The following is a 17168-nucleotide window of genomic DNA, read 5'->3' as shown; positions in this document are numbered from 1 at the left end:
ACATAAGTTGCTAACAAAAATTTTATTAAAAATGGATAGAAATATATACCTTATCCACATAATACAAAATTGGCTCGGTTTGACGTTCAGTGTCCCAACTCTCCTAATAAAGGAACTCTAGTAATATCTAACGGCGGAGTGCTATAATAATTACACTAAAAATCAGGGTAATTTAGTTGGATAATATTGTCAACCTAGTTTATTGACAATTATCTGAGAGAACTGTCAGTGTCAATCGGCACCTGTTTCAAGTGCATAATTTAATCAAATACGAACCTTTAGAGGTTTTTGTACTATCCCTGATACGTAGCCTGACTTCAAACATGACTTCAAAAGCCAGTGCAAGTAATTTGAGATCTCATTTTCCTTAGGCCAATTTTCAAATTCCACGTATTTGCCAAAAAAGCCCGTATTTGTTAAGGGGTACATTGCAAAACGTCTTGGATACTTTCAGAATACATTTTTACGAAAAAGCGAATGACGGTCCAAATTATTAATTTTATTTCACAGTCTGCGCGCAAATGTTGTCAACTGCCACAAAATTCCCTAAATTCCGAAATAAATTTTTTTGGTACAAAAAGTGCAAAGTAGAAAAAATATTGTATGATATCTTGTTTATAAGGCATTTTGTCGCACTTACTATATTATGGCTCTATTAAGTCCGTGCAAAATGCGTCTTATAAAACTGGTATCATAATATGCTATTATAATCTAGGATTCACATATTAAAAAGAAGGCTTAAAATGTTACCAACCAAAAAAAATACCGAGTTTTATTTTACGATGGCTGATAGCCAGCTATAACCAAGAGAATACATTTTATTTAAACGTAGGATTCTTGAGAATAAATTTATTTGACGCTAGGGTCCTACGCTCAAATAAACTTATTCGTTGGAATTATTTTAAATTTGATGTGAATATATGTAAAAATTAAACAAAAGATACGAAAGTATAATGAATGTGAAGCCTTACATTGAGTCCCATGTGTCCGTATCCCCTGTCGTGCATGTATTCCAGGCCCTGAAGCAGCTGTCGGATAAATCCGGCGATATCGCGTTCCGTGTAGTACTCCTGTTTCAAGAGATAATCCCTGACGAGCTCTCCTCCAGCCGCCAACTCCAAAATAAGAGCCAGCGTATCATCACCCTCGTAACAGTCGTGCAAACCGATAAGTTTCCGGTGTCTCAATTCGTTAAGTATCTCGAGCTCGTTGTACATAAACGGTCTGAGTTCGCCGCGTCCGTGCATGACTTTGGCGGCGTAGTTGCGACCATTGAGACGTGCGACCGCATGGTAAGTCACTCCCTGGGTGCCGCGACCCAATTCATCCCCAAGATCGTACAAATCGGTCAACGGCTTCTTCTTCGGCTTGATTTGGGCGAGATTCCGGTAGGTGTGGAGGTTGTAGTCGTGGTCGTGCTCTTCGACGTGGAGCATGGCGCTGCTGGAGATGGAACCGGCGACGTTGCGCGCACTCACTGAGTAGAGCCCCTCGTCTTTGGTGATGATGTCGTTGATGACCAGGACAGCGGTGTCGGGCTCAATAAATTGGATCTTGAATGAGATTGTGATTATTAAATCAATACGTAATAATACTGGGTGAGGCAACCTTATCGCGCACCTAAGAAAATTGCGATTTCTAGTTAAATAAAAATAATTTGCATTTTACATGCCTGACTGTACTTCCAAAAGGTATCTCCCATAATTTTTTGGTAATTTTTTACGTACAGATAAAGATAATAATTGGAAAAAGTAATTTTCGACCAAAAAGTGAAATTCTGAATTTTATACTAAACTACTCATATTTACTTCAGATAATTGTTTACGAAATTAGCAAAAAAAATACCAATCAAATATTGAATAAACGCACTTTTACATTTTAACTTTAAACATTATTTTTATTTATGAGTTGCTACTTGTGGCGTCGTAAATTTAGGTGACAATGTGAACTGTAATTAGGGTAAGATTGTAATAGATTTAGTTGGGATATTTCAGTACAATTGCAAGACTGTAAATAAGGGGCTTTAAAAAGGTCGGCTACTGGTAAGTGATCTTTTTGTTGGTAAATTATATCATCTTCTAATAAATCACGCGTCTGGTTTGCGTCTAAATAAAAAAGACCGATTATTTCACCAATCAAGTAAAAATTTATAATTCTGATACCAGGGTTCGATGGGCCAGCAGGTAAGGATGCACTTAGTCTAAAAACTGGTAGTTAAATTAACAGTTAGTGCTCAAAATCTCACAAAACTGCTACAACTTTATTTATTAATAAAAAAAATAATAAAAATCGAGAACGGTCCTTATCAATGTACAGGCTGGTGTGTAAAATTTCAGGATTTTCATTTAATTAAAAGTTGCGATTTTCTTGGGTGCGCGATAAGGTTGGTCCACCTGGTATATTATACAGGGTGATTTTTTAAAGCCGAGTCACTCTAAATATCTCAGAAAATAGACAAAAAATTAGAAAATCCTGAGACGGGTCAATTTTGATTTTCAGGGGGACACCTTTTAGTGTACTTTTGAAAGTTGTAGCACCAACCCCCTTTGTAATATAAACAATCACTTTAAAATTCTAAGTGACATGACTCCTTTTATGATAGTAAAAAGTATTTTGACCAGAAATTCGTCTGTGTAATTTTTTTTTGAATTTCAATAATTTTTTATAAAGTTACATGGTACTCAGTACCATTGTACAAAAATGGTTCCTTATCAAAAATTCGCCTATGGAATTTAAATTCAATGTGCCGCTTCGTTCAAATGACTACTGTAGTTTCTGAGAAATGTCATCGATGTCAAATTTTGGATTAGTTGTTTTCTCATTTTTATGCATTTTATCACAAAGGGGGTGATGCCATTTAAAATTTTGAAGGGATTGTTTGTATTACAAAGATGAAAACGACTTATTTCAGACGATTCCTTGCTTTTAAAACGAGAAAATTTTTATAGAACAGATTGAAAACGCCTTATTCTAGCTCAAAAGAACGGTTTATGCACTAGTTTGGCCGAAAAAGATTCATTTTAGACAATTTTATACTTAAAAACGAGAAACTTTTTTGGGTATTGGCTAATAACAGTTTATTCTAGCGCTGGACACAATGATTTATGTTATAGTTTGGATGGAAACCGCTTATTTCCGACGATTCTTTGCTTAGAAACGAAAAAAATTTCATAAAACGGACTAAAAACGCCTTATTCTATTTCAAAAGATCGGTTCCAAACACTAGTTTGGACGGAAAGAATTAATTTTGGACATTTTTTTGTTAAAAAACGTGAAAACTCTCTGAAAACGGCTTATTCTAGCCGGAAACACCAATTTATGTTATAATTTTATGAAAACGACTTATTTCGGATGATTTTTTTGCTTTGAAAACATTTATAAAACGTACTGAAAATGGTTTTTTCTAGCTCAAAACAACGATTTTTCTTGAATTTCAGATGAAAACGGCTCATTTTAGACGATTTTTTGCTTCGAAAATACTCAAAACTCAAAAAAAGTTAGATAGCCGAATTCCTGGTCAAAATACCTTTCACAAAGGGGGTTAGGCCATTTAAGATTTTGAAGGGGTTGTTTGTATTACAAAGGGGGCTGATGCTACATCTTTTAAAAGTACACTAAAAGGTGTCCCCCTTTAAATAAAAATTGACCTGTCTCGGGATTTTTTTATTTTTTGCTTATTTTCGGAGATATTCAGGGTGGCTTGTTTTTAAAAAATCACCCTATATATAGAGGGCAAAAGTGCAGCATTTAATCCCACGAGTGGAGTTTCCCGAGGTATATACGTTATTTTGTGCACTTCAAAAGTATTTATTTTTTGCACTTCCGAGACTAAAATAGATACTTTAGTTTCTGTATACAGGGTTCAGTCCACATTTAATCCCTAGGGATTAAATGACCCACTTTAGTATCAACAACTTTAGTCCGGGGATGTGCAAAAAAAGAACTCACCTTGATTCTGGTGGAGGCCGCCAAAGGCTTCCAGTCCTTGTACCATTTGATTTCCGGGTACGGTACTCCCACAATACGGGCATCGAACCTCACCTTGCCTCTGTGCATAGCGTACTGTATTTCCGGTCTTCGGATAAACTGAGGCATTTCGGCAATCTCAAGACGGACCCTTTGCCTGGCTTCGCCATGTTCGTTAGTGGCCACGGCTTCGTACCAACCCACATCACGTTCCAACATCCTGTTAAAGAAAAAAAAACTCAAAGGACGAACACAAAAACAAGTAAAATTTTTTACTTGTTGATGAACAGTGTCGCTTGCCCATTCCTGGTATAGCTCATATCGAACCGCCCCCCACTCTCAATAAGCTCATCGTTGAAGTAGAAAGACACCTTGGGCTTGGGGTACCCATAGACGAACCAGAACAGATTCGTGTTCTGATCCTTGACCCCATACTGCGTGTCGTGTTCTTGTCGCAGGAACCGCGGAGCTTGCGCCATGTTATCATGAGGCGGCCTCTCAATGTCAAAATCTTTGGGGAAGTACGGGGACGTTTCCGGCCGGAAGTCAATTTCTGGCGGTAACCATGGCCGAAATTTGGGCAAATCTGGCTCGAGTTTCGCCCGATGTGTAAGAGCATACGGTGACGGGTCGCTTATCCCGTACTTGTTCTCCACCCTGACCCTAAACTTGTAATCCCTGAAGGGCTCCAAGTTGCGTACGCCACAGGTACAACTCCTGATCCCCGTACGCACAGTGAACCAATCACCGTTGGGCAATTCGCACATTTCCAGCTGGTAGGTGACCGGTGCCCTAGGTCCTGGGGGAATGGACGGCTTCCAGGAGAGTGTGCAGTGGCGATCGGTCATTTGCGAGATGATTGGAGGATCGGAGAGTGGTACCGGGGCTCCAGTTCGCTTGTACTTGTCAAATTCGGTGTATTGATCGGTGATTGGTCGTTTGGCTCGTGTTTCGAGGCCTTCGTCCATGTTGAGGTTGGCGTGGCAGATGTCGCCTCCGTATTCGTTTGTTATCTTGCATGAGTACTTCCCAAGGTCGGCTTCATCCAAGTCGGAGATGATCAAGCGGAGGAGTCCGTTGGGGTCCGTCTCCATTTTGATGCGGTTCGAAGGGAAGAGTTTTTGGTCGTTGTGGTACCACTCGACTTCCGGCTCGGGATATCCACTGGCACAAGCGGTGAATTTGGCCGTCATGCCTTTGAACAGTTCCGTGTCACCGATGCGTTTGAGGAAGGTTGGTGGTTCGATCTTCTTTTTGGCTTGGCTAAAAATTGAAAATGAGAGGTGCTAAAATTTTGAAAACGCTTTTGCTTGCATCAAAAAAACAGTTTATGCACTAGTTTGAAAGAAAGCGACTCATTTTGAACAATTTTTCTTGTTAAAAATCGAGAAAACTTTTTGAAAATTGGTTTTTACGGCTTATTATTCAAGCGGGAAACAACGATTTATGTTTTAGTTTGGACAAAAACGGCTTATTTTGGACGATTCTTTGCTTAGATACGAGAAAACTTTTATAAAAAAGAGTGAGAATGCCTTATTCTAATTCAAAAGATCGATATTTATGTCCTAGTTTGGACGAAAAGGATTCATTTTGGACAATTTTTTGCTTGAAAACGAGAAAACTCTGAGAATTGTCTGAAAACGGCTTATTCTAGCCGACAACAACGATTTATGTTATAGATGGGATGAAAACGGCTTATTTTGAACTTGCTTGGAAAAGAGAAAACTTTGAGAAAATGGACTGAAATCATCTTATTCTAGCTCATACGGTCGATTTATACACTACTTTGACCGAAAGCAATTAATTTTGAACAATTTTTGGTTAAAATCGAGGAAACTTTTTAAAAATTGGTTGAAAATACATTATTCTAGCTGGAAACATTGATTTTCGTTATAGTTTGGTTGGAAACCGCTTAAAACTTTCATAAAACAGGCTGAAAACGCCTTATTCTAGTTCAAAAAATTAGTTTATACAATAGTTTGGACGAAAACGGTTCATTTTGAACAATTTTTTTGCTTAAAAATGAGAAAACTCTTTGCGAATTATCTATAAACAGCTTAATCTAGCAGGAAACAAAGATTTATGTTTTACTTTGGATAAAAACGGCTTATTCCGAATGATTCTCTGCTTTGAGTAGAAAAAACATTTACAAAACGGAGTGAAAACGCTTTTTTGTAGCTGAAAACAACGATTTATTTATAGTTTAGATGAAAACGACTTATTTTAGACGATTCCTTGCTTCAGAATAAGAAAATTTTTATAGAACAGATTGAAAATGCTTTATTCAAGCTCAAAAAAGAACGGTTTATGTACTAGTTTGGCCAATTAGACAATGTTTTGCTTACAAACGAAAAACATTTTTTTAGGATTGGCTAAAAACGGCTTATTCCAGCTGAAAACAACGATTTTTGTTATATAGTTTGGATAGAAACCGCTTATTTCCGACGATTCTATGCTTAAACGCGAAAAATTTTCTTAAAACATACTGAAAACGCCTTATTCTATTTCAAAATACCGGTTTATACACTAGTTTGGACGAAAAGAATTCATTTTGGACAATTATTTGCTTAATAAGGGGAAAACTCTTTCAGAATTCTCTGTAAACAGCCTATTCTAGCCGGAAACAACGATTTATGTTATAGTTTGGAAGAAAACGGCTTATCTTAAACGATTCTTTGCTTGAAAAAGAGAAAACTTTCATAAAATGGACTGAAAGCATCTTATTCTAGCTCAAACGGTCGGTTTATACACTAGTTTGACCCAATTTTTTGCTTAAAATCGAGAAAACTTTTTAAGAATTGGCTGAAAATAGCTTATTCTAACTGGAAACATTGATTTACGTTATAGTTTGGGTTGGAAACCGCTTAAAGCTTTCATAAAACAGACTGAAAACGTCTTATTCTAGTTAAAAAAAATCGGCTTATATACAAAACGATTCAGTTTGGACAATTTTTTGCTTAAAAACGAGAAAACGCTTTGCGAATTATCTGAAAACAGCTTATTCTATCCGGAAACAAAGATTTATGTTATTGGTTGAAACAACAATTTACTCTACGTAGTTTATGTTATACTTTGGATGTTACTTTATGTTATAGTTTGGATGGAAACTGCTTATTTCCGACGATTCTTTGCTTCGAAACGAGAAAACTTTTGTAGAACAGACAGAAAACGCCTTATTCTAGTTCAAAAGATCGGTTTATATATTAGTTGGGACGAAAAGAATTAATTTTGGACAATTTTTTTTGTTAAAAAACGAAAAAATTCTCTGAAAACGGCTTATTCTAGCCGGAAACAATAATGTATGTTATAGTTTTGATAAAAACGGCTTATTTCGGATGTTTTTTTGCTTTGAAAACATTTATAAAACGGACTGTAAACGTTTTTGTCTAGTTCAAAACAACGATTTTTTTGGAATTTTAGATGAAAACGGCTTATTTTCGACGATTCTTTGCTTTGAAGTGAGAAAACTTTTATAAAACAGACTAAAAAAGCCTTATTCTAGTTCAAAAAAACCGGTTTATGCACTAGTTTGGACGAAAAAAGAATTTATTTTGCACAATTTTTTGCTTAAAAACGAGAAATCTGAAAATTGTCTGAAAACGGCTTATTCTAACCAGAAACAACGACCTATATGTTATAGTTTGGATGAAAACGCCTTTTTCCAGACCATCCTTTTGCTTCGAAACGAGAAAACCTTCATAGAACAGACTGAAAACGCCTTATTCTAGTTCAAAAAAATGGTTTATGTACTAGTTTTTATGTTGGATTTATGTTGGACCAATTAATTCTTGCTTTAGCAATGACTGAAAACGGGTTATTCTATTCGAAAACAATAGTTTATTTTATCGTTTGGATAAAAACATTTTATTTCGGACTATTCTTTGTTTATAAACAAGAAAACTCTTATATAACAGAAGTACTCACATTTGGTCGACGACTTCCAGCGACGCCGTGCAAACCTCTTCACCCTCTTTATTGATGGCACGGGCTCGGTAGACTGCAGCGTCGTCCGGCGAACAATTCAAGACGTACAAACAGCACAAATCCCCGTCACGTTTAATATGGTACTTGTCCGATTCCTTGATCGGAAGCCCATCTTTAGTCCAGACAACTTCAGGCTGTGGAACCCCACTAACCCGGCACGGGAACTTGGCATCTCGTCCTGGCAATTGTTGCAAATCGGTGAACGTCTGAGTGAAATGCGGAGGCATAAAGACTTTATGAACAGCTGCGTTCGCTTCGGACGACTCTTCGCCCAAAGGATTAGAAATCTTGACAGAGTACCGGCCCGCATCAGATGGTACCGCGTTCAAAATCTCAAGTCCCACCTTTTTACCATCGCAAGTGACCAGAATCCTATCGGATGGTGACAGCGGGACTCCATCCTTGCTCCATTCGACCATTGGTACGGGATTTGCGGTAAATGGAGCCGAAAGTACCAACGATTTTCCCTCATCGGCCGTCACATCCTTCAACGGGTGCAAAAACATCGGTTTCTCCTCCGGACTTTCACTGTTAGTGGCCGGAATGACCGTCAAGGGGGCACTGGTCTCAGCCTCCCCAGCTTCATTTATGGCAATCGCCCTGTAAGTCAACCCATCACGGGCTTGGTTGGCCGCATCGAGGAGCAAAACGCTGGTACCATCCGGCAACTCGGAAATTTTCACATGTTTGTTGTCAGAAATGACCTCGGCACCATTTCTGGACCAAGTTAGTTTGGGGGCTGGGTGGCCCACTGCCTTGACCTCGAACTTAACCGGGAATCCCTCGACCACAGTTTGGGGCACAAGTCGTACCAGAAATTCGGGCTTCGTTGGCTTCTTCTCAATTTCGACGGAAGCTTCGCCCATCGCGTCTCCGTATTTGTTGGAGACTTGAAGTTCGTATTTTCCGGCGTTTTCCGGTTTTGCGCAGTCCACAATCAGGGCGACTTTTCCATCTGGATGCACTTCAAAATGAATGTTTGAAGAAACACGGACCGGAACGCCGTCTTTGATCCATTTGACCTCAGGTGGAGGGTGTGCCTGGACTTGGGCTTCGAGACGAAGCGTTTCGCCAATGGGGAGTTTTACGTCTTTGAAGCATTTCAAGAATTTGGGTCTTTGTGGCTTCTCTGTAAAAATGGATGTGGTTTGGGTACGGATATCTAAAGATTAGGATACGAAACGACGTACAAAAAAACCGTCCCCGTTCTCGATAGTTCCGTTATTGTCGCCAGAGGCGCAGTTGTTTCATTACCGTCCAAGTTTTCACAGCAATGAATTTATAAAAATAGTTGTAATTAAATAACGGTTACCACAAGGCGAATAAAAAAAATACAGGCAGATAGAGCCTTAAATGCTCAATAATAGGAGATAAAAATAGTGCAAAAATTATTTCTTAAACTATATTTAAAAAAATTTCAAACTTTTACCAATTTGCAAAACGCTGCGAATACAGTTACAGATACAAGAGGAATGTTAGGAAGAAAGTTGTAGAGAATTAAATTTCTTACAAAAAAGTCTGCGAGACCATGTCTTTATCTTCAACCATTTAGGCCCCAAAGACGTTCCGAAGACGCTCAACCGATGTATTTGTTTTGTTTTACCGGTGGTCACCTAACAATATGTTAATTTATACCTAAACCGTTGAAGTTAGGAAAATGGTGACTTTTTTATAGGAAATTTTTTCTCTACAACTTTTTTCCTTATTCTTTTCTTGTATCTTTAACAATATTTGCAGCGATTTGAAAAATATAACGCAGGACTATAATGGATAATAATTGCTTAGAATTGTTTTGCATTACTACTCGTGCTCTTATCAAAATTTTAGTTGTAACTTTTTCTTGAATGCTCTACATACTCGTATATCCCATTTCAGTTCTTAGTAGAATTTTGCAACAACTCAGTTGCATTATTTTGGAGAATAAATTAAGGGTTTCTGGTGGGTTTTCTTGTCTCAACATTTGTCGCTGAGATTTAGTTTAAAACCTTATATAGAAACTTTCAATTTGTGCTTTATTTCTACTATGGACTGAAATCTATAACCTTTTTTATTATTAGTGAAAGTGTCGTATTTGTTCCACTTAAGTGCCGCTGATTTGGCTTCAAAAGAAACACATATAATAAAAAAGTTATACTAATGTAAACATTAGTTATTTATAGTAAAAAGAAGGTGAAGCTTTTGTTTATGCAAATTGCGAATTGTGGTAGGCACTCTAAAACTGCCAAGCATAACATTTGTTTTATTACGTATTTATAATAAAACTATATTTATAACTAACTATACATAACAATTCTATGTTAAAAATATCTAATATCTTGGATGAAGGTTTAAGAAGCTTTTGAGTGTTGGGATTTTAATAATTATCTATTTGCGTTGTTTAACTTTGTTTTTTTTTCTATTTATATTTGTTTCCTCATTTTCAGAATTTTTTTGGAATGATGAGGGGGGCTTGTGGGTCCAATAATTACTCAGATTCAAATGTATTCGTACAAATATTTAGACTTATGAGCACGCACTCCCCGAGATACCCCCTTATAAAGCCACCAAGAGCAGTAATGTGTAAAATTCCGAAATTTTTTCATGTCTTATTTTATTACAATCGACGAAATTACATGTAGTAATTCTGAGATTTTATAAAAATTTTAGAAAAAATTTGATGCAACAAGAGAAAATTGTATATGGTTTGACGAAGTCTTAGTTGATTATCATTATGATAACAAAACTAAAACATTATCGACTTTGGTGTCATATGTCACAGCATATATGGCATAAAAGGTTATCGGTTTATCAAATGCCTTAAATGTTTTGGTAGCCTTTAAAGTCAAGAAACATCACACAATCTTGCAGATCTTAATTTCTGTCTTATTGGTTGAAAACTCCATATTGAAAGTCTCACTGAAGTAATTAAATTGTTTTTAACACAAATGTATTTTCTATGCAAATTTTAAAGAACTTAACAAACAAGATAAAGAAAAAACTGACAAAACTAAGAAAGGAATGTAAATTTTAGATTTAATAAAAATACAATTTGTAAATGCAATTTATTTTGTTTAATTATAAAAACGACTTCAGGCACGAGTATGAATAGCATTCAAAAAAAAGTTTTAACTAAAATTTTGAGAAGACTACGAGTACATGAACTACATGTACTAACTATGCAAAAAATGCTCAGCAATTATTATCAATTTGTGTTCCTATCTTTAACGGTTTAGGTATAAATAGGTATAAATTAACTTTCCGTTACTTGACCACTGGTAAAATGAGACGAGTCCATCGGTTGAGCGTCTTTGAACGTCTTTGGGACCTAAAGGGTTGAAGTTAGAGATATAGTCTTGCGGACTTATTTGTAGGAAATTGAATTTCTCTACAGCTTTCTTCATAACATTTTACTTGTATCAGTAACCGTATTTGCAGCGTTATGAAAAATATGCGACAAAGCACAAATTTTAAATTTTAAATATTTTTTCTCATGTTTCTCGTAAAAATTTTAGTTGCCTGTTAAGAATGCAAAGCTCAACATTTCTGTATTTTTTTTCTAAGAAATTAATGAATTGGTTGTCTTTAAATTAATTTAAAACGATGCGACACCGAGACGTAATATCGCTCGAAGCGCCCTCAATTTTTCTCTACCGTATTATTTTTTTGGGTACAGAATATCGTGCGATTTTGTATCTCGTTTCGTCTCCTAAGTTATAGTCCTTCTTAGGTTTGGGACTTACGTTGGACTGCCACCGCGCACAAACAGGCCGATTCTCCGTTCGGGTTTTGAATCACAAGCTTGTAAGCCCCACTATCGCTAGGTCTAGCATGTTCGATGTTGAGTTTGACGGTTCCGTCCGGTAGGACCGAAGTTTTCACCCTTTCGTCATCAATCGGTTCTCCATTTTTGTACCAAACGACCTAGACCAACTCATTAAAAACTGCAAACACGGAAAAAACACTTACAGTCGGTTTCGGACTTCCGTTGATTTTAGCCTTGAGTTCCAAAGGTTCCCCTTCGATGACATCTTCGGAACGTTCCAGTTTCTTGCCGAAAGTCGGCGGTGTTTGCACCATTGTGATCCTAGCACTTGTATCAGCCTCGCCTTGAACGTTGGCAGCAATGGCTTTGTACTAAAACCCTCCTTTAAGTTTTCAATGCTAACAAAAGGAAAAACTTACAATTCCCGAATCACTGTCGTTGAAATCGCTCACAGTGAGAGTACTAGTGACTTGTGCGTCGGCATGACTCTCAATTTTGTGTTTTTCGTCTTCGACGATGGGTTTTCCGTTGAGTAGCCAACGAATTTGCGGTTTGGGCAAGCCATCGGCTCGCACCATCACCGAAATCTCTTTGGTATGTTCGACTTGGTCGTCGGACAAACCGGTAATTATCGTTGGTTTCTCCGCTATAATAGTAACAATGAAAATATGGCGCAGAAAGCAAACAGTAGTGTTAAAGAAGAATGCGGTTAGAGTTAAAAGCACAAAGAGCTAGAAAGAGAGACAGTGGACACTTACTGGAAGGTTCAGCTTCTTCTGTAAAAACAAACACAAGGTGAGACATCGGACAGAACAAGGGGCCAACAATTGACAAGACTTGTACTTACTGACTGCTTTGAGGCGCGCTTCTGATGAACTCTCGCCAAGACTATTCTTGGCTACGACCTTATAGTACCCTTCATCCGACAAGAGCGCCTTTTTGAACACCAGTCTATAAGTCTCGTTGGCCACATCTGAGACAATCTTGAGATTCTCGGTTTCTTTAACCACTTGGTCGTCTTTCGTCCAATGGACCTCAGCCTGTGGATTGGCTTGAATTTTGCAGACCAGTTCTGTGGCTTCTCCCGGAATCACCGAAACATTCTGCGGTCCTTCGATCTCGGGACGGAGGACTACAGTGAGCTGGGCGCTGCTGTTGCACTCGCCCCACTTGTTTTTGGCAAAGAAGGTGTATTTACCGGCATTGCATCTCTCACCTGGGGAGAATTTACCTTGACACAGACCCAATTGGCAGGAAATCAAGACTTACATCTGGGAATTGTTAAAGTATAAGTGCATTCTTTCAACCCGTCTTGGATTTCGTGGTCTTCAGTTTCGAGAATGATTTTGTACTTTTCGAAAGCCTCAGAGGTCAGTTCGTGGCCATCGACTGACCACGTAGCATCCGGAACCGGGTCCCCAATGACCACAGCTTTGAACGTTAGAGTGTTTTTCTTCTGAATCGTTTGGTCTTTGAGACCTTCTTTCAGTTTCGGTCTTCGCAACTCCTTCTCCGCTGTAAAAAAATATTTAACCCTCAAACCTACACAAAAAATCAACAGTACGTGTCACTTCCAACATGGCGGTTTGTCGGGCTTCTCCAAGCGGGTTCTTTAAAATGCACTCAATCTTTCCAGCATCGTCCATCTTCAACTTGACAATTTCCAACTTGAACTCTTCTCCCTTGTTGGTCATTCTGACTCTGCTGTCAGGTTTCAGTTCTTGTCCGTTGATGGTCCAAGTGGCTTTCGGGGGCGGGTTTGAGGTCCCTTTGACGATGTAACAGATGTCCAAAGACTCGGGACGCGAAGAATCCTTCATGTTTGACGAAGTGATTGTCGGTTTGGCTAAACGAAAGGAAAATTAACAACCGGCCTTAAACCAACCCATGGTCAAGCTCGATGTTCCCTCTTACCTTGCCTAGAAGAGCGACTCGAGTTTTAGCAGAAGCTGGTTAGTAGTGCGTACGATACGTAAATTAAGACACCGTGTTGTGTGTTTAGTGAGTTTTGAGTGCGAGTAGTACCTTCATCGAGTTCACCCTTTTGAGGTAACTCCTCAACTAAACTGCGCTGTTTTTGGGCCCGCTTTAGCAAAGCCTCCATTTCTTCGTCTTGTTCTTCCTCATACTCCCTCACCCCTTTCTGACTCTCCTGTCTTTCGAATTTGCTTTCTTTCAACTGTTGGGGCGTTTCGTTCAAGGTTTCGATAATTTCAAGTTCTTCCACAGTGGCAGCTTGTGCTTTGCTAGCTTTTCTCTTCGGAACCTCCGTCTCGATGGGGGTTTTCGGTTCGGAAGAAAGCTCGTTCTCTTCGATTTCCTCAATGTGGATTGATTTGGCACGTTTTGATTTGACTTTTGGCAAGTCTTCTTCTTTCATATGTTGGACTTTGTCTGTTTCGTCATTTTCGACAAACTCAGACTCTTCGAGAATGTCAGAGTGACCTCTTTGAATGTTAGGTGAGAGAGGTTCCTCGATAATGGGTTCGGGAGTCGAGTGTTTGATTTGTTTCTCTTCGATATCTATTTTTTCGGCTATTGTACCTAATTGTGTCAAGTGTTACTAAAAGTACTTAAGGAAAACTAAGAGACATAAGCACACAAGCATCGCAAAGCAAAACTCTGTCACTTGAGAGTTTTGGCGATACTAACTATACTTACGACTCTTGAATACTGTACCTTGAGCCGGCTTTTCAACATCTTCAATTTCAGGTGTTTGAGCTTCTTCTTTACCTACTTCTAATTCTTCCTTTTGTGCCAACTCTGCTTGTTGCGATTCTTCCTCAACAACTTCCACTTTGAGTTGCATTGGTGGTTCTTCTTCGACTTCAATGGCATCGGTATGGGTTACCTCTGTAATCGGTTAGTGAAGGGTCAAAGGGTCAAGACACTTAAATGAATCAGGTATCAAAACCCAAAAGACATCTCACAAGGAGTAAAAAGCGAGACTTTCCAAAATCCTTTCCAAGGGAACAAAAACTACTTATCTTACGTCCCGTGGCCCGAAATACTTACTGTGCACTGTTACATAACTCTTGCTAGAGACAGTCCCCATCGAATTGGTCACGACGACTTCATACTCTCCTTCTTCTTCATACTTGATCAGATTGACGGCAAGGTTGAAAGTTTCATGCCTTTGTGTGTCTCGACTGATTTTAATGCGGGCATCTGCTGAAACTTCACGACCGTTCCTCAGCCACTTCACGGTGGGAGTTGGGCAACCTTCGACTTCAACTTCCAGGTGGAGTGTTGCGCCTTCTTCAACTGTGGTGTCCTTCAGCTGCTTGATGATGCGCGGGGCGCAATTAACCGTGAGTTTGGCGCTAGTTTCGGTACTGCCACACTCGTTACTCAACTTGCAAGTGTACTTCCCCGACAATTCGCTGTTGACCTCCTTGATAACCAATTTGACACCATCGTCGGAGTCGACTCGTGTAAATTCGGTTTTGGTCTCGGTGATTTCCATTTCGTCCAAGTACCACTTGACTGAGGGCTTGGGGAACGCTTCAACCTTCACGTCCAAGGTGACTTGTTTGTCGTGCTCGTTCACCGTCATGTCCTGGAGGCCTTTGGTGATTTTGGGGGCTTTCTTCACATCGACTCTGATATCGTCCTCCACAGAACCGTGAATATTGACAGCTTTGACTTTATAGCGCGCTGCATCAGTTGTTACAGCGCCGGTGATCTTCAAAATGTACGTTTCGCCGTCTTTTTTGATAACGTAGTGGTCACTTGACTTGATTTCGGCGTCGTCTTTGTACCACTTGACTTCGGCTTCTGGTTCCGACTCGATCTTCACTCGGAGCTCGAATTTCTCCTCCTGGGACACGATTTTGTCCTTGCCCAGCTTTTCCAAAATTTTGGGCTTGGTGTGGACGTGCAAATTGAAGAATTCGGAGATTTGGGCGAGTTCGTTGGTGGCCACGATTGAGTATGAACCACTGTCTTTGAGCATCGTTTTTTCTATCACTAGGACCACCTTCTCGTTCTCTTCAACGACTTTGATGCGTTCGTCCTTCTTGATTTCTTTTCCGTCTTTGTAGAAGACGACCTTCGGTCTTGGTGTTCCTTCGATCTCGACCGGGATCTCCAAGAGGAGATCAGCATGGGCGTCAACATCCTCAATTTTCTTCCTCAATTTTGGAGGAGTTTTCACAGTTAGAGTCATCTCGGCCGTATCCGACCCGATTTCATTCTCAGCAGTACACAGGTACTTGCCGGCATCCTCCTTCTGGACGTCCTTAATAACCAGCGACATGGTTTCCTCATCTTCGTAGAGGAACTTGTATTTCCCGCCTGCTTCAATGGGTTTTCCCTCATGGGTCCACTTGACTTGAGGTTTGGGGAACCCTTTGACTTGCAGTTCAATCATCGCGGAACCACCAGCGTTCACGACAGGATTGCGTTTTTCCACGATAAGAACTGGTTTTTCTGGTTCTCTTACCAACTGGTTGACTGTACCATGAACCGTCAGTTCCGCACTACAGCTAATGTGACCTCGCGATGTTTGGGCCACGCAGGTGTAAAGCCCTACGTCTTCCGCACGGACGTGTTGGAAGACCAAGGCAAGGGAATCCTCATCGTCACCCATAAGTACCTTGAAACGCTCGTCAGGCTCGAAAGGAGCTCCGTCTTTCTTCCACTGGAACTCGGGGGTTTCCCCAGGTGGGAGAATCTCACCCTCAGGCATGTCTTTGTGCAAGTCTTCGGCTAGAATCGCAATTAGTCAAAGTCAAACCATGTGCAATTGTCGTGGGCTGAATTGAGTCTATCTTTGTAATTTGTTAAAAGATTCATTTTTTAAATTGTTAAATGAAATGAATAGGCAAAACAAGGTTATTGTTTAAATCTACAGTGGTTTTTTACGTGTTTATGATGGTCTCATTTCATGAGAAAGAAATCCATTTTGGGTTACGAATTTTATTCTTCAACAACGGAATCACGACGACATAAGCTATTTTTCGGTTAGAGTATTACGATAAAGTTATGATGTTTGTTAATCGTCGTTGTAATTGCAAAGAAACTTTTATTTCCTGTTATTCTCATTTAACCCCATGTGGGTGTAATTTCCACAAATCCTGAAAAACATATTCTCATGAATATAAGTTCAAAAATGACGGATTATTGTATTTAACTCCTTTAGAGGTGGAATTTCTGAAAATCCTGAATTACACGTCTTCTCTTTTTTTAATCGAATGTCCAAATATCAATTTTTATTATAACTTTAGCAATTAATGATTTTTTACATTTAACCCCTTTGAGGGTAGAATTTCCGACAAACCTGATACACGTTTTTTATTTTTAGCCTACAATACCAATTTTAATGGTTAGAACTTCGAAAATTACGGATTTTGATATTTAACCCTTTGAGGGTTCGAAAATTCAGAAATACACATTTCGTCATTTTTAACAGAAAGCTCAAATATAAATTTTCACAAATATAACTTCAAAGATGAGGGGTTTTTATATTTAACCT

General features: G+C 39.0%; 2 protein-coding genes across 10 annotated transcripts in view; one reads left to right on the top strand and one right to left on the bottom strand.

The window, feature by feature from the left end:
• Positions 1-17168, top strand: part of LOC103312381 (uncharacterized) — a 137712-nt gene that overhangs the window by 83360 nt on the left and 37184 nt on the right. The gene's annotated exons all lie outside the window — the stretch shown is intronic.
• Obsc (Obscurin) overlaps positions 1-17168 on the bottom strand; it is a 61806-nt gene that overhangs the window by 17497 nt on the left and 27141 nt on the right. For 6 of the 9 annotated variants that reach the window (XM_064358082.1, XM_064358093.1, XM_064358084.1 and 3 more), the window contains 14 exons: positions 14708-16402; positions 14372-14545; positions 13718-14236; positions 13257-13538; positions 12962-13207; positions 12540-12908; positions 12451-12468; positions 12112-12338; positions 11896-12063; positions 11670-11850; positions 7891-9079; positions 4243-5229; positions 3949-4186; positions 972-1553 (listed from right to left, as the gene is read on the bottom strand). In XM_064358082.1, the coding sequence (XP_064214152.1) occupies positions 972-1553; positions 3949-4186; positions 4243-5229; positions 7891-9079; positions 11670-11850; positions 11896-12063; positions 12112-12338; positions 12451-12468; positions 12540-12908; positions 12962-13207; positions 13257-13538; positions 13718-14236; positions 14372-14545; positions 14708-16402 (6875 nt within the window). The remainder of the gene's footprint in view (positions 1-971; positions 1554-3948; positions 4187-4242; positions 5230-7890; positions 9080-11669; positions 11851-11895; positions 12064-12111; positions 12339-12450; positions 12469-12539; positions 12909-12961; positions 13208-13256; positions 13539-13717; positions 14237-14371; positions 14546-14707; positions 16403-17168) is intronic. The other 3 variants (XM_064358087.1, XM_064358088.1, XM_064358090.1) reach the window with 3 other exon arrangements.

Source organism: Tribolium castaneum, chromosome 1, assembly GCF_031307605.1.
Source record: "Tribolium castaneum strain GA2 chromosome 1, icTriCast1.1, whole genome shotgun sequence".
Taxonomy (NCBI): Eukaryota; Metazoa; Arthropoda; class Insecta; order Coleoptera; family Tenebrionidae; genus Tribolium; species Tribolium castaneum.
Note: the sequence above shows the minus strand (reverse complement) of the source record. Positions and strands in the feature narration are given on the sequence as shown.